The sequence below is a fragment of the Phodopus roborovskii genome, unplaced genomic scaffold (assembly GCF_943737965.1).
Source record: "Phodopus roborovskii unplaced genomic scaffold, PHOROB, whole genome shotgun sequence".
NCBI lineage: Eukaryota > Metazoa > Chordata > Mammalia > Rodentia > Cricetidae > Phodopus > Phodopus roborovskii.
In genome coordinates this window covers 1292679-1314288 of record NW_026125648.1, presented here as the reverse complement: position 1 = coordinate 1314288, position 21610 = coordinate 1292679, and the positions used below count along the sequence as shown (strand labels likewise).

The following is a 21610-nucleotide window of genomic DNA, read 5'->3' as shown; positions in this document are numbered from 1 at the left end:
AGAGTAGTGCCCTGTTTCTTCTTTCTCCCTCTTGGCACGCCCACCTACACCAGGAAGGGCGCTGAAGGTAATGATGAGTAAGTAGCCTTGGAAAGCAGTGGCTGAAAGAGTTTCCCTAGCACTTTCTCAGTCCTGGCAAAGTTGGCTTTGCACTGTTTGACACTGTTCATCCCTGGGCCTACCATGAGAAACATGACAGTAAGTGGATGTCCCGTAGACATGCAAATAGGGTGACGGTTTCTAGGTAGTGGGCAGGTGTGCTTATTCATGTATACATCAAAGAGTTTCTCTGCCTCTTCTACTTAGAGGGGAGAAAATGATCATTATTTGTAACATTCCCTATACCAATGAAGAGAGGACAAGTCAGTGTTACCAGAGATGCTCAGGAGGCATGAGTTTCCAATTCAGTTTGACAGTAGCAATGTTAAGGATGACACAGCCAGTGTCTATTGAGGGAATGTTATGTGGTAGGCACTTGATATTCTCATCCCATTGACTTTTCATAGCATCTCAGGTGCAAACTCTGAGGTGGAGCCTACTATCCTTTGAGTCTTGGCACAACACTCTACGTGGAGTAGAATCTCAATACACATGGAATATACTTCATGTTATGGGTTGAATGCCTCCCCCAGGCTCATGATTTGAGTATTTGGTTCCTAGCTGGTGCTATTTTAAGAGGTTTTATGTGGAAGCTTTAGAAGGTGGGGCCTAGCTAGAGGATATAGGTCACTGGGGGCATCATTTTAAAGTTATACTTGGTACCCAGTCCCTTCCTGTGTGTTCTGCCACCACGTGCTCTGTCTCCCTATGGGCCTGGAATCCAAAGAGTCAAGGACTTTGTATAGAAATCCTCAAAACCAGAAGCTAAAATAAACCTTTCCTCCCTTAAATAGTTTCTCCCGGATATTTTGGTTACAGCAACACACACACACACATAAAAAAAAATAACACATTAATCAACTGGCCGCTTGATTGATATTAGTAATTAACATTAATAAATATCACTTTATTCATACAATCCTACCAGATATGTCATATTGTTATCTTCATCCTATAAATAAGGGACATCGAGGCCCTGAAAGATTTACAGAGCTTCTAAGACTCAGCACTTAATTCAAAACCAGTTGTCAGTACCAGGTTTCTGCCTGGGAAGATAAGGAAAATCTTAGCAGTGACAGTTAAATGACCTTGTGGAGACACTTAATTCCACTAGAGTATACATCTCAGATGGCTCTACACCCTATCCTCCACCTCCTCAACAAACACAGCCTGAATTATCCGAATCTGGCATTTCCACCTTTGTGACATCAATGACCTGGTTTGCTCATAAGCTCGTCCTATAAGGACCAGGGTTGGAGACAAAAGACTCTTCTGATACCAAATATGCTTCTTACTAATTGTGTTATCGGTTGAGTATCTAGGACTTATCTGGGCTTTCTTGAGATAAAAGGGGAACCTAGTCTCAGACAAACTCTGCCCAACAGATCACATCCTTTACAGACACAGGGCCTCATGACATTGATGGCTGGCTTGGGAGGGGGTGTAAGTATAGGTTTCTTTGGAGTCTCTGATGAGAAAAGCTGGTGAGAGTACTGGGTAGTTTCCTTATTTCTAGTTGATCATTGAAGTTAATGTGGTTGCGGGGGGTGGTGTGAGGATTTCTAAGAGGAAGTGAGACAGCTGCCCTTAGGGGAACTTGAGGAGGCTCCTGTGGAAAGGGGAAGGAAGGTGAAATAATATTGAGATAAGTCATTTTGAGAAGATTAGCCAGTGTTTTCAACATCACAGAAAAAGAAAAGCCCACCAAAATGAGCTTCATTGCAAAAACATTCAAGGTTCTTTGCAGGGGAAAGCAGGAAGTCCCCATCAGCCTCTTTAGTCTCGCTATGACTTCTCGTGATACTACGGGGAGGAGTATTCAATAGGAGCCAAGTCCCCAGGTATTCCTTGACACTATGAGAAAAGATGAAACAGAGCAACTCAAAAACTAACACTTAATCAATTTGCAAATTGATTGACATTAGTAATTAACATGAATGCATATTATTATATGGCTACAATTCTTCCAGACAGGACCTATACCCATTTTCCAGCCTACAGTCCTCTCCCATCAAGTTCCCTCAAATTGTCAGCACTCTTGGTCCGGAGTAGAGTAGAGAAGTATGATGAGCAAATGCTGCCCTCTGCTGGAATGCCAGGCCTCAAGTGAGGCGTGCAGCCCTATGTGTGATTTCCAGTAGACCTTAGTCAGACACCTGTAACACACATTTCCAATTTAAAGGTACAGGGTGCCAAGCTGCCCTCCCCAGAACATTTATTCTTTAAAGGTGTGCAGAGCATCTTGGAGGGATAATCCAGGACTGTAGCTCTGAACTGAGACAGCCTTTCAGCCTGGAGGAACACAGAGTGCCTCCCTGGTTTTCCTTCCCCTCATCAAGGCTCTAGGAATTGGGATCAGAGAAACCTAAGTACAAAAGAACCCAGCTAGGGGTCCTGGATGCCCACGTCCCTGATTTGCCTCCCTCAGCGTTGCCTAAGAATCTTATTACCGTTGCCTTATGTTCTTTGATTCCTAGCTGTCTCCACACATGGGCTCATGATTCCACCCTCTGTCTTCATACACTATCCCAACTCCATCCCTCCATCTCAAAATTAGCAAACCCAAATGCTGCTCTGTCATTCCAGGTAGTCTCGTGTACTCAGCTTCTACCCTTCTCCTTGGATTAGGCCAACCTGCTCCACAGGACTGGGAATCCCAGAGATCACCTGTTATCCATCCCAAAGCAATGCCTAGTTTACTGGAGCCAAGCAAGCAGTCTGCAGAAGTATTCTCACAATCATCAACTCGACCTGTATCCTTACCTCCATCTGTGCTTCCTCCTATGAGATTAATAAAAGAACTCATTAGATTTAAATTACTCAGATATAATTGAAGCTGGAAACACTGAGTTCCAGGGGCTCTAAGGGAAAATGATGTAAATTACACTCTGTCCTCTTGCTAGCACAACAGCGATGTAGGGCTCCTTTTGTAATGAAGACCATGATGCAATTATCCGGGAGTGATATGGACTATGAGGGAGTTGTTTTGTTTTGCCTTAAAATGCTTTGAGAGATATTCCTCTGGGGCTGGAGAGATGGCTCAGCAGCTAATAGTGCTTTCTGGCTTTGCAAAGGAACCAGATTCATTCCAAGCACCAAAGTCAGGCAGAGCTCACAATCACCTGTAACTAAGGCACCTGGGGAGCCTTCTTCTGGCCTCCTGGGACACCTGCACTCACCTGCATTACAGCCTTCTTCTGACTTCCATGGGAACCTACACTCATGTGTGCGTGTGCGCACACACACACACACACACACACACACACACACACACACACGCTTTTTAAAATAACAATAAATCTTTTTCAAAAAAGAAAGAAACAAGATACAGAATAATAAAAGCCAAAATAAATTAAGGTAATTTTTTTTGCCAGTGGAATGCCCTGGCAAAGGAATGCTTCAGCGTCTCAGTGGAATTCATGAGCATCGATTCCCAGGTGCCCTAAGACAAGGAGTCTTCTAGGACCTAACAGATTTCACCTGAAGCCAAAAGCCGATTCCTCTCTCCTGACCTAAACATCAGCCCCTATCAAAATTCCAGGGGAAGGCAGAATCTATGTAGTCGGCTGCCCCCTGGTGTCCCCAGAACAGCAATGACAGTCAGGACCATGGTTACCTGTAAGCATGGCAGCAGCACCCAAGGATTTATGCCATTCAAAGATGCTTGGCTGGCCTTGACATTCAGTTCACACTGTGCTCACTAGAATCCCACCACCTGGAAGTTGACTTTTTTCTAATTTTTCTGCCGAGGTTTTCTAATTTTATTTTAGAGATTTTTACATAGCTTTAGTTTTTATTGTCAATTTTGTAAATTAGCATGCAAAGCATAAGGTTTCATTATAGTGTTTTCAAATATAATTTGTTTTCATTGATACTCCTCCACGCCTCCACCCTCTCATCCTGCACTCTCTTGTGCCCTTCCACCCCTAAAAGCCTCCTTTCTTTTCTCACAGTACCTCTCCTCTTATCCAACAAGAGTTTTCTGTTTTCTAAAAGTGAGATAACACACTACTTCCAGACATGCTTGATAGACCCATACAGCTGACAAGTAACCAACCTATGAGGACACCATCTCTGTGGTTCATTAGTTTTGTTTTTGTTTTGGTGCTAAGGACTGAACCCAGGACCTCACAAATGTTAGGCAAGTGTTCTACCATCAAGCTGTATACTCACCCATCTCTACTTCTGATATATACTTCCATGAGTGTATAAGAATAGTTCAGTGGTGTGTGTATGTCTGTGTGTGATGTGTGTCTATCTGTGTCTCTGTCTCTGTCTCTGTCTCTCTCTCTCTCTGTGTGTGTGTGTGTGTAGAATTTCTCCATTTTAGAAAATTCTCTGGACTAAGAATCTCACTTGAGTTTCTGTTAGCTCTACTTCCAAAATATGTCCTGTATTTACTTACCTCTTTCTATTTTCACTCACTTCCTATCTAAGCTCCAGAATTTTTTGCTACAGTGATACCAGCAGCGAGAGAAACTTTAGTCTACTACAGTGATCTCTTTGCTTGTCTCCTGGTCCCCACTCTTGGCCTCATAATGATTTATTAAAATGTAAGCCAGTGCATGTAACTCTTCTCCATTGGCTTCACGATAGGTTAGAATGAATCTCAAACCTCTTTTTTTCTGTTTTTTTTTTAAACTTTTAATGATGGAAACAAAAATATACCTAAAAGCGAAGCTTCTGGAAAAACCATTTGTTCTTCCCTGTCTTGTATTGTTCCTCAAACTTGACCTTGGCTTCCCTCCTCGCCTTGCGTTTCAGAGCTGGGTCTCTAAAGACATCCTTGTTGACAACAGTTTTGTCCAAGGGGATGTCCACAGAGTACCTTGTGGGCATGAGGTGGTTGTAGTTATAAACTTTCACAAAAGACTTGATTTTTGATCGCTTAGCGATTTTCTTCTTGCCCATGGCAGCTGTCACTTTTCGGGGATAGCAGTCAATTCCAGCCACCAGGGCATGGCTGTAAGGGCGGTCTGAGGTGCCATCATCAATGTTCTTCACGATGACGGCTTTGCGTCCGGAGTAGCGTCCAGCCAGGACCAGCACCACTTTCCCGGGTTTCATGAACTTGCCCATTTCAACAGCAAGTCAATCTCAAACCTCTTGTATGGATTCCTAGGCCCTGGATAATCTGGCTTCTTTTGTCACATCTACATGCCTCTCACCACTCTTGAACATCTAATAAGTATCACAAATACAGAGTCTCACGTATCCCAGGATAAGTGCAAACTCACTATGTAGCTGAGGATAACCTTGAACTCATGCTCCTCCTACGTCTTGAATTCTGGGACTGCAGAAATTTTGCCAAAGAAAATATGCAGTTGTGGAATCAACACACAAAAAGAAACCCGTTTTTTAATTGGATTTTTTTCTTTGTTTTTGTTTTGTTTTTGTTTTTTGAGACAGGGTTTCTCTGTATTGCTTTGGAGCTTGTCCTGGACCTCGCTCTGTAGACCAGGCTGGACTGGAACTCTACCTCCAGAGTGCTTGGATTAAAGGCATGCTCCACCAACACCCAGCCTTCTAACTGGATTTTTAATTTAAGAAATAATAATTTATTATGTATTTGTCAAATGTGTCTGTGCATGTGTGCACATGAACATGTATGCATGAGCGCTCTTTCACATGTTCATTTGGTGTTCATGAGGTCAGTGGCCAACTTGTGGGAGTTGGTTGTGGGTTCCTGGAATCACATGGGTCTGTGAGACTGAACTGAGGTTGTCAGTCCTGGTGACAAATATCACTACCAACTGAACTGTCTCACTAGCCTCCCAATTGGATTATTTAATGATCATTTTGAGACATGTTTGTTGGCTATGTGCTTTGTACATATTGTTTTACATCCAGAGCATATCTTTTTATTTGAGCTTTCATGGAATAAATGTTTTTCAGTGTTTGATGAGGTTCAAGTTGTTCATTTTTCCTTTTATGGGCCATATTTTTGGGGCTAAATCTAAAAAGTTTCACTGAACCTGAGACTCAGGACATTTTTCCCCCTAAATTCTTTATAGTTTGACAATTTCCAGATTTCCAGTGAAATTTGTGACGCAGCCTGAGATTTTTTTTGGGGGGGGGTTGTATGGTGTTTGATTGCTCATTTTGCCTTTGCATCTTCATGAAAATCAGTTACAGCTATCTGTGTGAGTCTATTTCTAGGTTTTTCTCTTTTGTTCTTTTGGCTCAACTCTGATCCAGTGATCCATATTTCCTTCCACCAATACATTCTCTTAATTACTATAATTATATCCTAAAGAACTTATAAAATATAAAGAAATGATATAGTCAAACATCAAGTAGTTCATATCCTCTCACTATGTTTGTTTTAGTTGTTTCATGGCCTGGAACTCCACACCAAGAAGAAAAATACAGAGGAGACCTGCTCTACTAGAAGACACAATTGGCCACAAGCACAGTCTGTAGGGATATCTGGCAGGATCACATTTGCTCACAGTTGCCCTTCTCCGAAACACTTGTGCCCAGTTACAGCAAGGAAGAAATGTTCCACTGACTCAATTTTTGCAATTATGATGTGTGTGTGCCTCTAGAGAATGCGATGGCATCAGGATTTAGCATGTGCCTCAACTCCTAGTAGACCTTTAATATTCACATCAGAGCACCTTCTCCACTCTGCCAGCCACATCATCCTGGGGAAAATGGACAAGTACATTCTGTTGCCCCATTTCATTCATACCCATCGTTCTCTTCCAGCCCACCACTCCAACTTTAGCTCCCTTGAAAGGGGTGACTTGGAGTAATCTTGTTGTAGAATATTATTGCAAAATGTGTTAGCTTTGTTTATGCTGTGGAATATTAGTTTAATGGTGCCAAAAATGTGTTGCATTCTTTTATGTTGCATTGTTTAACTCTGTGAATCTGTATTACTTTGTCTAAACACCTGATTGGTCCAATGAAGAGCTAAAGGGCCAATAATGAGGTAGAAGAAAGGAGAAGTGGGGCTGACAGGAAGAGAGAATAATTAGACGAAATCTAGGCTCCAGTGAGGAGAGAGCGAGGAGTGGAAAAGGAGAAGGAGAAAAGAATACGAGGGGTCAGCCACACAGCCACACAGCCACACAGCCACACAGCCACACAGCCAGCCACAAAGTAAGAAGGAAAGAAAAATATATAGAATAAAGGAAGGTAAAAACCCAGAGGCAAAATGTAGTCAAATAGAAATGAGATAATTTAAGTCAGAAAAGCTATCTAGAAACAAACCAAGCTAAGGTTGGGAATTCGTAAGTAAGAAAAAGTCCCTGTGTATTTATTTGGAAACTGGGTGGTGGGCCCCCAAAGAGAAAAAAAATAACCACAGTAATCTTTCTGTTTCATTACAGTCCATTGAAGGGTTAGAGTCATTTTAGGGACTTATGGGTGGCCGAACTAGCAGTAGGCTACTCAGTTCCTTTAAGAGTCCTTGTGACAAGGACTTCAATTAGGTGACAGCCATCAACTATACCACCTTTACATTTTCCTTATCCTTACAACTGGGGCTATTTACACCCTAGTCAATCTCAAGATGAGGGCTGGATCCATTAAAAATGACAGGACATCATTACTTTCGACCAACACAGGAGAGTGTTCTGAACTGTCTTTGTTCACAAGTTTCTTGTCCAGCCAGCAAGTTTGAGCCATTCCTGCCTAATCTTTCTGCCCTCTCTCTCTTCTTTTACAGGCATACCTGTAGGTAGAATGAAATCTTCCTGTGCCTAATTCTCCTTCTCCTCTTCTTTTATTTTTCATCATTTTTTATGTCTCATTGCTATATTTTTCATTCATTAACTTGCTTGGCCTATGTTTCCCAAAGAAATCCAAACAACATACCCCAAAGCCTTTGGAGATTTTATGGCTCATGATAATCTCTTGTGGGTTCTTCCATGTTGACATCCCATTCTAATGACCTTCTCATCATAGACTGCAGCACTGTTGGAAAGGTACATCATCTACATTTGCTCTCCAGTCCCAAGAGCTGTGATTGCGAGGATCCTCTAAATCTATGATCGCATTGAAAGCTAAATTGTGGTGATACTTGTTTATGATCTAACAAATACACCTTGACTGAAGATCAGAATGCAGAGCTAAGCCACTAACTAGCCACACACCTAGTTTAGAGCTCAGCCACTAGGTAGCCACACACAAAGTTAGCCATAGAGGACAAGCAGTGATGGCCACACCTTTAATCCCAGCACTCGGGAGACCAAGGCAAATGGATCTCTGTGAGTACAAGGCCATCTTGGGCTACAAGAGAGGGAATTGGTCTAAAAGAGAAACAGGGCTCACTCTTTTGATTCCAGGACTTGGGATGACATGCCTGTAATCCTGCACTAGAGAGGAATATCAGGCAGGAGCTCACTGCAGTCTCTGTACAGTCTGAGGATTGGTGGAGAGCATTGCAGTCTGTAGTTACTCTGAGGACAGGATCACCCCTCTTTGGTCTTAGCCTTGATAGAGGTAAGAACTCTTTAGTGGCTTAGCTACTTTGCTTTTCTGATCTTCAGCTTGAACCCCAGTATCTGTCTCTGGATTTTTATTATCCATGCTATACCAGATTCTTGCCTATGTTCTGCTACTAATCTCTTGACCTGGGCACACTTCTTGTCCATTCTGTACCTTATTTTACCCACATATAAAATAAAAGAGCTTGGACTAAACAATCCTAAAGGCCTCTTCTAACGTTAACATTGTATATCTATCTGTAGCAAGAAACTTTCCGGCCAGGAGATTCTATTAGGGAAGATTTTCTGCTATCATTAAGCATGCTTGGCATAGTGACTCACACCTCTAAACCCAGTATTCGGGGAATAGAGCCAGGAGTTTGAGGCCAGGCTGAGTAAGTTCTGGGCCGGCTAAGGCTGCATAGTGAGACTTTGTCTCAAAACAAACAAACAAACCCTTCATATGTAATGACTGGGACTTAGTGCACATTTAAACAAAAACAGATTGACTTCAATCACTTGTAAAAATGAAGAAATGACAATAAGCCAAGCTGTGATAGCAACAGAGGTAAAATCAGTAAGAAGCCCATGCCAGGGGTGGGGGCATGGTGTATAGAGAAGAGAGGGACACAGCAGCCATGGTCCTGGTAGTTCATCTGTATGAGAGGAGTCACAAGAGTCATAAGTCCTGCATTCTACAAAGCAGATAAGCAGGGACATCCAAGAGAGGAAAAAGAGTGGGGGGGGGGGCAGGAAAGAGTCAGGCAGGCTTCTAGCCTCTGGAGCTGTGGCAGACTTTAGTAAGGTCAGAAAGCAATATGACAGGGAGAGACAGAGTGGGCACCCCAAGATGGATTAGTCACTGAAACAAATGGCCTCACAGCAATGGCCACAGTTCATGAATTAGTACTCTAGACTTCAACATCACTGCATAAATTTCAATTGCTTCACCACCGTGTGTTAAATAGTTGTGGTGACAAATATATTAGTTTGCTTGATTTCATCTACCCAAATTGTCTTAAAAAATGATGACACTGAATTAAAAACCCTAACATTAACCCATACACCTGATTTTTGTCCAAGAAGCTAAAATTATACAATGGAAAAAAAGAAAGCATCTTCAACAAATGGTGCTGGCACAACTGGATGATGGTGTGTAGAAGACTGCAGATAGACCCATGTCTGTAACCATGCATAAAACTCAAGTCCAAATGGATCAAAGGCCTCAACCTTTGAGGTTGAGCCACACTGAACCTCTTAGAAGGGAAAGTGTGAGGTACCCTTGAACAAATTGGTACAGGAGATGGCTTCCTGAACATAACACCAGTAGCACAGACTCTGAGATCAACAATTAATAAATGGGACCTCCTCAAACTGTAAAGCTTCTGTAAGGCAAAGGACACAGTCAACAAGACAAACTGGCAGCCCGGAGAATGGGAAAAGATCTTCCCCAACCCCACATTTGACAGAGGGATGATTTCCAAAATATACAAAGCATTCAAAAAGCTAGTTACAGAAACACCAATCAATAATCCAATTAAAAAGTGGGGTACAAAACTAAATAGAGAATTCTTAATAGAGGAATCTAAAATGGCTGAAAGACACTTAAGAAAGTGCTCAACATCCTTAGCCATCAGGGAAATGCAAGTCAAAACAACTCTGAGATACCATCTTACTCCTGTCAGAATGACCAAAATATAAAACACCAATGACAGCTTATGCTGGAGAGGATGAGGAGAAAGGAGAACACTCCTCCACTGATGGTGGGCGTGAAAACCTGTACAGCCACTTTGGAAATCAGTGTGGCAATTCCTCAGGAAAATGGGAATCAGTCTGCCACAAGATCCAGCAATTCAACTCTTAGTCATATACCCAAAACATGCACATTCATGCAATAACCACCTCTGTTCAACTATGTTCATAGCAGCATTATTTGTAATAGCCAGAACCTGGAAGCAATCTAAATACCCCTCAACCAAAAAATGGATAAAGAAAACAGTACATTTACACAATGGAGTACTACTCAGTGGGGAAAAACAGTGGAATTGTGAAATCCACAGGTAGATTGATGGAACTAGAAGAGACCATCCTGAGTGAGGTAACCCAGTCACAAAAAGACAAGCATGCTATGTACTCACTCATATATGGATATTAGACATAGAGCAAAGGATCACCAGCCTACAATCCATACCACCAGAGAAGCTAGGAAACAAGAAGGACCCCAAGAGAGACATACATGGTCCCCCAGAGAAGGGAAAAGGGAAAAGATCTCCTGAGCCATCCTAGAGCCTTCCTCTATCCAGTAGCTGATGGAAACAGAAGCAGACACCCACAGCTAGACACTGAGCTGAACTCCTGGAATCCAGTTGCAGAGAGGGAGGAATGGTGAGCAAAAGGGTCAAGACCAGGCTGGAGAAATCCACAGAAACAGATCTGAACAAGGTGGAGCTCATGGACTTCAGACTGATAGCCGGGAAACCAGCATAGGACCCACCAAGACCCCCTGAATGTGGCGTTAGTTAGGAGGACTAGGCAGTGTATGGGACCTCTGGTAGGGGGTCAGTATTTATCCTTAGTATAGGAATGAACTTTGGAACCCATTCCACATAGAGGGATACTCTGTTAGCCTAGACACATGGGGAAGGACCTGGGCCCTGCTCCAAATAATATGAGAGACTTTGAAGACTCCCCACGGAAGGCCTCACCCTCCCTGAGGAGCGGAAAGGGGATGGCATGGAGGTTGGGTGGGGGAACAGGGGAGGACAAGTGGGTGAAGGAACTGGGGTTGACATGTAAAACAAGGTTGTTTCAAATTTAAATAAAAAAAATTATAAAAAAAATGACGATGCCACTTTGTGTACCACAAACATGTGCAATTGTAGTTGGCAAAAAGATACAATTTGTCAATTGTGGTTTTAAAAAGTCAAAGACTGGATTTTCAGAAGCAGTGCTGCTTTCTAGGACACGTTCCTTAGGCCAGCTAAGACTCGTTTACCATGGGCAAAGATAGGGTAACAGTCACACCCGTCTACAGACCTAGGGTCAGACATGGATGGGATCCTGCATGGGAAATATCCGGTCCTGTGCCTGGTGCCTGGTAAGTGCTCTGTAAATGTGAGCTAGTACTCTGTTGCCTTCTCTGACACTGAATTTCAATAACACTCGCTCCTTCTCAGTAGCTCCCTAATTTGTGACAATGAAAACAGCAGCCTTTGTGGTTGTTTATAACTGACAAATTCTCATTCCAGAGAAAGTGCTCATTAATATTCTTACTGCTGTTTCTTGCCGACAGCGTCAGCGGCCGAGATTTATCTAATGTGAACAATTTAATGTAATTTCCGTAAGCATACACAGAGCCAGCTTCCAATTACTCACTCTAATGGAGAATATCAGAGTCCTGGGTAATCCAAAACTGTTCAGGAGCCAGAAATGTTCGGCTTGGAAGTGATCTGAATAACCTGCTTTTGTAGCACCTTTACCTTTTAGGTCCCTTCCTGCTTCAGCTGGTCATGAATTCAGTTTCCATTCTGCAAATGCGCAAAAAGGGGCATCAAAGATAATGACATCAACTTCATTGCAAATGTAGGCAGGGTTTAGGATGCATTTTTGGCAGGTGACTCTCAAAATGTAAAAGAGGTTCAAAAAAACTCATGTGGGGAACTTGTTAAAATGCTCAGCCATAGACCCCACCCTTAAAATTCTGTTTGAATGACTCTGGCATGGGGTTCACAACACTTGTAGTTTTGAAAAACGAAGTAGAAAGCAAGCAGTATGGCTGAGCAAATCAAACTGCCTTAGTTTAAGCCCCAGAAACCCGCAGTGGAAGGAAAAATTCGACTCCTGAAAGTTGTCCTCTAACCTATACAGCACGCTCTAGCACACATACACCTATATACACACACAGAAAGAGCATATAACACTAGGGGCTGGAGATACAGTGAGGGGTAAAGTATATGCTTTGCACATGGAAAGCTCTGACTTTGAACCTGGGCCCTTAAAAGTAGCCCCATAGTATTAAGTTGTCCATCTTTGTTGTTTTTATGAGCACAAGTCACGTTAAATATAATCACGCTGTTGGTAACAGCTCTCTTGACGTTTTTTGTCTTGCAAAAGTAACTTTATGCTCATTTCTCCTCAGTCCTTCACAACAGCCTCTCTACTTTGTTATTTTTGGCGAAATAGTTCCTATGAGTGGAACAATACAGAATGTGCCCCGTTTAGATTGGTTAATTCCACTAAATATAGTATCCTTGGAGTTTTATCCCTCTTCTAGCATGAGACATGATTCCCTCTTTTTAAACGGGAGCAGCAGGAGGTGGGCATGGCAGTGCACACTGGTAGTTCCAGTTTTCCAGAGAAGGAGGCAGAAATTTAGAAAGTTCAAAACAGCTTGAGCTACATACTAAGATGCTGTCTTAGAAAACCGGGGCTGATAGCAAGTACTGTTCAAAACTTTGCTGTTTTGTCTATTTTTTTTTTTTTTTTGTGGTCCCACCACCCAGCTCCAGAGTAAATCACACATGGAGGCTTATTCTTGGTTATGAGTGCCCCGCCTTAGCTTGGCTTGGTGCTAGCCAGCTTTTTTAAATCTTTAATTACCCTGAGTACCTTTCATCTCTAGGTTTTTTTCCTTTATTTATGTACACCTTACTTTCCTTCTTACTCCATGGGTGGCTGGGTGGCTGGGTGGCTGGGCGGCTGGGCGGCTGGGCGGCTGGCCCCTGACACCCTCCTCTCCTCATTCTCTTGCCCCTCTTTACTTGGGTTCTCCTTCTATTTATACTCTCTGCCTGCCAGCCCAGCCTATCTTTGCTCCTGCCTTGCTCTTTATTAGGACCATCAGGTGTTTTGGACAGGCACAGTAACACAGCTTCACAGAGTTAAACAAATGCAGCCTCAACAAAAGTCACATACCTTGAAATAATATTCCCCAACAACAGAGGACTGTGTGGGGTGGATGCCCTGGGCCTGGTCAGCCAACTGAGTCCCTGTTGGTGTCCAAGGGCCATGTGTAGCCAGGGCCAGGCAGATCTGAGTGGCCTGTGCTGCTTCCTGATGCCATAGTGATATCCAAGCTAGAGCTGCAGCTGACGGCCATGTTTGGATCCGTGGTCTTACTGCAGCCATGTGGTTGCTGAAGGTCTGGGCCACCATCTGAAGCCATGTCGCTGTCTGAAGGTCACACTGCTGCTGGGGCCACGCCAATCTGACTGGTCTATGACACCACCTGGAGCAATAGTGACATCCAGGCCCCTGCTGCTGCCAAGGATCATGTCTAGGTCCGTGTTCCTACTGAAGCTGGAGTCTATGTTGAAGTCTGAGGCCCGTGTTCCCACCAAAGGCCACAACCTGTGCCCTTGTTGGTGTCCAAGGGCCCTGCTGCCATAAGAACCATGCTGATCTGAGTGGGCTATGCTGCTCCCGGGACCATGATGTCATCCAGGCTCGAGCTACTTGAGGGCCATGTCTGGGTCTGTGGCCCTGTAATAGTCAGGGTCTGAGTTCACTTCCATGACTCCTGTTACCATTGAAGGCCATGTGGATAACAGAGGTCTGAGTCACTACCTGGAGCCATGTTGGTGTCCAAAGGACATGGGGCCACCAGAGCATACTGGTTTGGGTGGCCTGTGCTACCACCTGGGGCTGTGGAGATGTTGGAGTCCAGACCACTGCCTCGGGCCATCTCTGGGTCCATGGCCCTCCAGCAGCCAGGGTCTGAGTTGATGTCCATGGCTCCTGTTGCCACTGAGGGCCATGCAGATACCTGGGGTCTGTTTAGCCACCTGAGATCATGTTGTCTGAGAGCCAGGCTGCTGCTGAGGCAATCTGATCTGGGCAATCTGAACTGCCACGGGGGCCATGGTGACTGACATATAGCCTGAGCTGCTGCCAAGGGCCGTGTCTGGGTCTGTGGTCCTGCTGCAGCCGGCAGCTGTGTTGATGTCTGTGGCGTGTGTTCCCTCAGGGGGCCACAGAAACCATGCTCAGCCACCTCCTCCCTCTCAATGGACACCGTAGCAAGAGAGCCGGCTCTGACCCTCATGGGAAAGCTAGCCCCCAGTGACTCAGGCAAGGAAGAACAAGCCCCCTCTCCATGCATGTGCACTTGGGAGAGCTGGCCCCACAGTGGGAGGACCCAGCTGCCCAGACCGACCAGTTCAGCTGCCACCCAAGCCCACAATCAGGGCCTTGGGTTGGCCCACCCTAAGATCTATCCGATCTATGACCGGCTGGAATGTGTGAAGGGACTGCTCCTGTGGAACGAACGATAACTGCAGGATCTCCATGGCTCTGAGCAATAGCAGGATTTCCCAGAGGACTTTCAGAGAGCAGCCAGAGGCCTCGAACCAGACCAATAGCTCATTGCGATGAACATTTGCATGTAAAGCTGATTTGGACAAAGGGGTATACCGTGTGACACACCCAGGCTCCAAGCGCCATTCTAAGACAAAGGAAGAGGCAAGAAGAGGTTTTTGTTTGTTTGTTTCGTTGGCTTGGTTTTAATTTTTTTTTAAAAAATTTGCTTTTAAGGGGGATGCTGCAAGGGTGAGGGGCAGACATGGGAGGACTCGGGATTGAGCGAAATTGGGGCACATGATGTGAAATACCCAAAGAGTCAATAAAGAAATTATGTTATTAAGACTAATTAATTCTGTAGAAATAAAAAAAAACAGGGCTGATAGTGTAGGTGTAGCTTAAGTGGTAGAGTGTTTGCCCAGCATGCAGGAAAACGTATGTCCCATCTCTATCACGGCATAAACTACTACATGCCTGTAGTCCTAGCACTTAGGAAGTGGAGGCAGGAAGAGCAGAAGTTTTGAACCATCCTTGGCTATATAGGTAGTCTAGGGCTATCCTGGACTCCATGAGACCTATCTTAAAAACAAGCAAACAAACAACAAAAAACAACAGCAAACCCTCCTGTGTAGCCTAGGCTACTATCACACTTGCAGCATTTCTAGCCTAGCTTCTCAGATTGCTGGGCTTGTTTGTGGGAGCTGTCATGGCCAGCCTCCTCCATTGGTTTTCGTTCATCCATCAATAGATGACAGAGTGCTTTTCCTTTCTTTTGGTTTTGCTCTTTTTCTCTAGTGCCAGGAACTGAACCGGCAGCCTTGTACACACTAAGCAAGTTCTCTACCACTGTTACACATCCCGGCCAGATATGCTCTTCCAATAAACACTCGGGGTGTTGGCTCCTGCTGGATCTCATGCCACACTTGGAGAATCCATTTATTTTTAATTTTCTCCTTTTGGTTTGGGGAAACAGTCTCACTCTCACCTCCGGCTGGCCTGGAACTCGCATGCTCTCATTCATGGCCCTCTGGTTGCCTTAGCAACCCAAGCACTGGGATTACAAGTGTGTGCTGCCATGCATAGGTACCATTTGAATAAATATGAAGACCACCGACTTTAAAACTTGGAGTGCTTTTTAATATGATGACCTGGTACCATACTCCATTTTATAAACGAGAGATCCGAGGTTCAAAGAAAGGAGCTAGCCTGCACAATATCACAAAATGAATGGGCAATGACCTGGGTCACTCAGCTCTGTGCATAACTCACTAGGAATAGTTGCTAAAGGATCTAAGGCACTAGGTTGAGAAAGATGACTATATAGAAGACCAAGCCGTAAGTTTGGGTGTGTCCACGGTGGTAAAATGAGAGAAGGAAAGGGTTATTGCAAGCAGCCAAAGTGAATGAAGTGAGATTTTTGGATCTTAGCCAATCTCTCCAGAACCCGCCAACTCAGCAGCTCTCCAATTGTTATCTATGCACCAGCTCCATTCAAGAACCTGTGAGTAATGAGGATTCCAAACATTCTGATTTAGAAGGCTGATTGAGGCTTAAGTTTGTGCAATATTTTTTTTAAGTAGATCCCCTGGGCAGTTCACAGCCAAATACAGCAAAGGTAACATAATGCAATCTACTCATCTAATTTTCTAAAATCTTAAAGTTGGTTGCCAAACTATTTTAAGGAAATATCAAGGTCTTTGATAACTCAAATTCTCTCGGTTGAAATATTATAGACCTTAAGTCCCTGTGTGGCATTTGACACCTTATGAAGTGTTTTGACTGATCCTTCTGTAAAGAAAAATGGAACCATAGCATTTGCAGGAAAATGGATGAAACTGGAAACCATTATACTAAGTGAAATAAGTAAGACTCAGAAAGACAAATACTGCATGTTTTCCCTTACACATATATAAAACATAGACTTAAAGTTAATTGGAAGTACATTTCTAGTTATATATGCATGAGTGTGAAGGTCATGAAACTAGAGAAGGGAGCGATCACGAGAGGGTAGGAAGCGATCTTAAGGGAGAAATAGGGCAGTGGAACACGAATGGGAAAAAAAGCAGCACTAAGTGCAAGAAAGGAGAACGATGTGGGGAGAGAAATGAATGGGAACAAAATATAGGGGCATGTATGAACGAAGGTGATGAAATGCATTATTTATGTACTAACTTAAAATTAGTAAACAGAAAACAGAATGGACCTTTAAAAGAAAGGTTGGCTGGTCTATAGAGGAAACTCAGCTGCAAAAGTGCCACACAGCATGGGGACATGAGTTTGAGCCCCAGAACCCTCAAAAGAAGCCAGGCAGAGTTACATCAAGTGTGGCATAAAAAATAAAGCAAGCCAGGCAGAGGACATGCACTCGGAATCCCAGCACTTAGGACACAGAGATAGGTGGATTCCTGGAACTCAGTGACCAAGCGGACTAGTCAACTCAGTGAGTTTCAGACCAAGGTTTCATTGAGAGACCTTGTCCCCACCCCACCCCCCAAAAAAACAAGAAGATGGGCTGGGTGGCTATGGTGCATGCCTTTAATCCCTGCACTAAGGACACAGAAGATGGCAGATCTCTTTGAGTTCAAAGCCAGCTTGGTTTACAGGTGAGTTCCCGGCCAGCCAGGGCAACCATAGAGAGGCTCTGTCTCAAAATACCAAACCAACTAACCAAACAAGCAAACAAAATCAAAGAAGGTGGACGACTCCCAAAGTTGACCTCTGATTTTCACCCACATAAGCATGCACATAAGTGTATACCCACAAACATACACACAAAGAAAGGCAGGTTCATCCCCCTGGGCCTGCACCCTAATAAATATAAACCACTAATCTGCAAAATGAAAAAAGAGACTTATGATGCTCTTGCCACCCTCTGCTGAGTGTTGGTTATGCCCAGCCACACCTTGTTTCTACAACACATACATCTTTCTTTTCTTTTTCCTTTAAAGTTGCAACAAGCTTGTTTTACATGTCAATCCTGTTCCCTCACCCTCCCCTCCTCTCCTGTCCTCCTCCCAAACCCCATCCTATGCCTTTTCTGCTCCCCAGAGAGGGTGAGGCCTTCCATGGGGAGTCTTCAAAGTCCAACATATACATCTTAATTAGGTAATATATTTTATTTCATAAAATGCAGCATTGCAGTGTCTTTGGATGTTATTTGGTATTTTGGTATATATTCATTGCATGAGTAAATGACTTTCTTAGTTACTATTGCCATGAAGGGACAGCATGACCATGGCAACTTATAAATGAAAGTTTCTAACTGGGGGCTTGCTTACAGTTTCAGAGGGTTACTATAGTCATAGTGAGGAGCGTGGTGACAGGCATGGTGCTGAAGCAATTGCATGGGAAATAGCTAGAGCCGAGTTTATATCCTGATCTACACACACACACACACACACACACACACACACACACACACACACACACGGGGGTGGGAAGAGGGAGGAGAAACTGGGCCTACTGTGGGCTTTTGCAACATCAAAGCCCACCCCCAGTGACACACCCCCTTCCAACAAGGAGCTACCTCTTAATCTTTCCTAAGCATCCCACAAACTCGGAAGCAAACACTCAAGTATCCGAGCCTATGGGGGCCATCCTCATTCAAACTACCCCAATGACCATCAATTAAAATGCTTTGAGGCTGTGATTTGGAAAACTGGGGTTGGGGGAGACGATTTAAAAGCCACCCCTTCTTAGCCGCCAATTTCCTCTCTTGCCCAGTATTGATGTTCTGTCAGTGTAGCTTCCCAGAATAAAGGTATTATTCAAGGCAGTTACTTACACTGGCGTGGTGCAAAGTCTCTTGGGATCTCTGTGAAAAGAATTTGCAGCATTTCTGACTTTGGTCATGCAGCTGAGATCAGTGATGCCATATATGAAGTATACATTTCCATAAGTCTGCTTCAACAAAGAGCAATGCCAGAGCCAATTCATACACCTCACCTAGCTGTGTCCAAGGGGACACTGACTGCTGTTTATGAACTTCAACAATGACTACTTTGGATTTATTATGGTGCAGCGGGTGATTAACCTAACTTTCTTCTAACCACTGTTTTCTATTCGGAAGGCTTGTTGTCCTTCACTTGCCACTAGAGGGCCTATTATTCAAAATAATTCTTCATTCTTCAGATGGCTTATGAAACATGGTCATGTAAATATTTCCACCATTATTTTTAGAGACATCAAAGTACACCACTATATATTCTGGCTAGTTTTCCTTGAATTGTATTATGCTTTATAATAAATGTCAACAGAAATAAAACCAGAGAATTCTTAAGATTATGAAGGAAGAGAACAGAATGGTATCTTAGTTCTCCTTATTGCTGGGACCAAATGTCTGATGAGAAGCATCTTGAGAAATGTTTATTTCGACCCATGGTTTGAGAGGCTACAGTTCATTGTGGTACAAAAGGAATGGCAATGGTCAATCTGTGGCAGGGGGTGCATATCATAGTACATGTTCATGTCTCATCAGAACAGAGAACAGAGAGGAGAGGGGGTCAGACTCTAAATGTCAAGGTTCTTCCCACTCAATGACTCACATCTGGCACCACTCAAAAATTTCTACAATCTTCCAAAACAGCACTGCCAGCTGGGGTAAAACATTCTAGCATGTGAAGTGGGAAGCACTTCACATTCAAGCCATGACATCAGGAAAGGAGAGATTGTTCAGGAGCTATAGAAACTTTAGAGGAGTTGAGGATACACTTAGTGTTTAAATTGTGTGTGTGTGTGTGTGTATGTGTGTGTATTATATTTACATATACGCCATTTACTTAACTGGTATGTATGTTATCAAATTGTATACTTTAAATTTGTAATTGCAGTAAATCTGCTGTTTAAGAAAAAATGGCTTTCCTTTTAACTTAAATATGCCCCCCTTTTCTTTTCTTTTTTATTATGTGTTCATATGTTATCCCTATATAGCTCTAACTGGCATGGAACTCATGATTCTCCTGCCTCAGCATCCAGAGTATGTGCATTATAGGTATGTGCCACCACACATATACATATATAGGTATAAAATATACTTAGAAATAAACCAGGAGATGAGGGAAGAAAAAGAGAGAGAGAGAGAGATGTACATAGATGAAAAAAGATAAAAAATAGCCCTAGAAAGAAACAACTTCCCTAAGGAGAAGCGGGAAAATGATAAGTCTGGAGCCAATGACCAGGGGAGAAAAATGGAAGGCACAGGCGAGAGAGAAATGGTCCCAAAGCTCAGAGGGGAAAGCTGGGCCAGACCCGGGAGCAGAAGACATGGACTCTCAGGGATGGAGAATAAATGTGAGCCATGTTATAGAACTGTTGCTGCAACAAAGTCATATTAGATGGGAATGTAACTGAGTCAGGCAAACCAGAGACTGAAAAACAGACAGAGCCCAAGGAGCATGGGGAGAGGTGTGAGCTGACAGGAGGAGGAGAGTAAAGATTTGTTATCAGATGCCCTTTGTTGCCTCAACTCCTCCCTTTCTTTTTGCCCTTTAAGAACATAGAAAGAAAGAAGGGAAGGGAGGGAGGGAGGGAATATAGGGAAGAAGCAAGCAAGTCAACGAAGGCCTGTGACTTATAATGCCTTACCTATGTCCTTTGTGACTGACAACATGTGCTTTGAATTTCAGAATGGTTTGGATTTCAGAAATCAAGTACAAATCTATACCAAACATACTAAGTTGGATCTGGGGCAATATTTCAACATCACATGTTAATATTTTCCTGTGAAATGAATGATTTGTTCAATATCATGGGATAGATGAACACTACATGTAGCCTCAGGGAAATTAAGGTTAAATTTGTCACGGTCCCAAAAGATGTTTTTATGTGAGCTGGACATGGTGGTGCACATCTTTAAGCTCAGCACTCAGGAGATAGAGGGAAATAGATCTCTGGGAATTTGAGGCCAGCCTGTCTATATATTGAATTCCAACTCCACCAGAGCTGTCTCAAACATGTCTCAAAAACAAAAATTTTTATACCAATTCCTTTAGTAGCTCTTGACTCCCAGGGTCTGTACATACTGTTTATGTTTTACTTTTGAAGTAAAGTCATGGGACCACAGTGTCTGTCATTTGATTGTTGACACATTTTTGTATGTATGTTTGAAATATGCATTTTAAAAACATTTGAATTGCTTAGGGCTGTGTCCTCTCTAAGAAGACACATGGCACAGGACTGGGTGTGTGGCAGGTTTCCAAACACCTGCTGAACTGAATCAACTTGATCTAGCCCTCCCATGCTCATTATTTGTTAATCTTGCCTTCAAAAAAGCAACAGATGCTCTTCTGGCTGAGGAAGTTAATCTGGCTATGAATATAAAAAAGAGTTGGGCTAGAATACTGGTTGTACATAGGGAAAAATCCATTCCTTCCTTTATTAATCACTTCAACAAATATTTTCAGAGGTACCTAGCACTGCAAATAGCTGAGAAGCTGCGGGAAGCACCATGGGAACAAAATTCCCTTCCTGCCATTGAGAAATCTATAGTCTGGGGCTGAGTAAAGAATATATCTCAGTGGTAGGATTGCTTACCTGGTATGTGTGAGGCCCCAAGTTCTATTCCCAACAGCGCAATAAGAGGAGAAATCCCTAATCTGGTGGAAGAGACCAGTTGTTTACATACACCTTTAGATGTAGTGTTAGTCTGTGTCCTAGAGGAGAAGATAGCAGGAACTCTAAGCAGATGTTCTCTCTACTACATTGTCATGGGGTTCCTAGTAGAAGAACCAGGGCAATGCAAGCCACTTCGCTGCTTTACCATCTAAAGTGGGGAGCTGGCC

The 21610-nt window shown here is 43.4% G+C and overlaps 2 protein-coding genes across 2 annotated transcripts in view; both read right to left on the bottom strand.

The window, feature by feature from the left end:
• The window catches only part of Acsl4 (acyl-CoA synthetase long chain family member 4), a 322427-nt gene that overhangs the window by 207951 nt on the left and 92866 nt on the right, over nt 1–21610 (bottom strand). The gene's annotated exons all lie outside the window — the stretch shown is intronic.
• On the bottom strand, nt 4734–5190 carry LOC127217136 (60S ribosomal protein L27). Its single transcript, XM_051178001.1, has one exon. It carries the CDS (start codon nt 5176–5178, stop codon nt 4768–4770), a length of 411 nt encoding a protein of 136 aa, XP_051033958.1. The 5' UTR covers nt 5179–5190; the 3' UTR covers nt 4734–4767.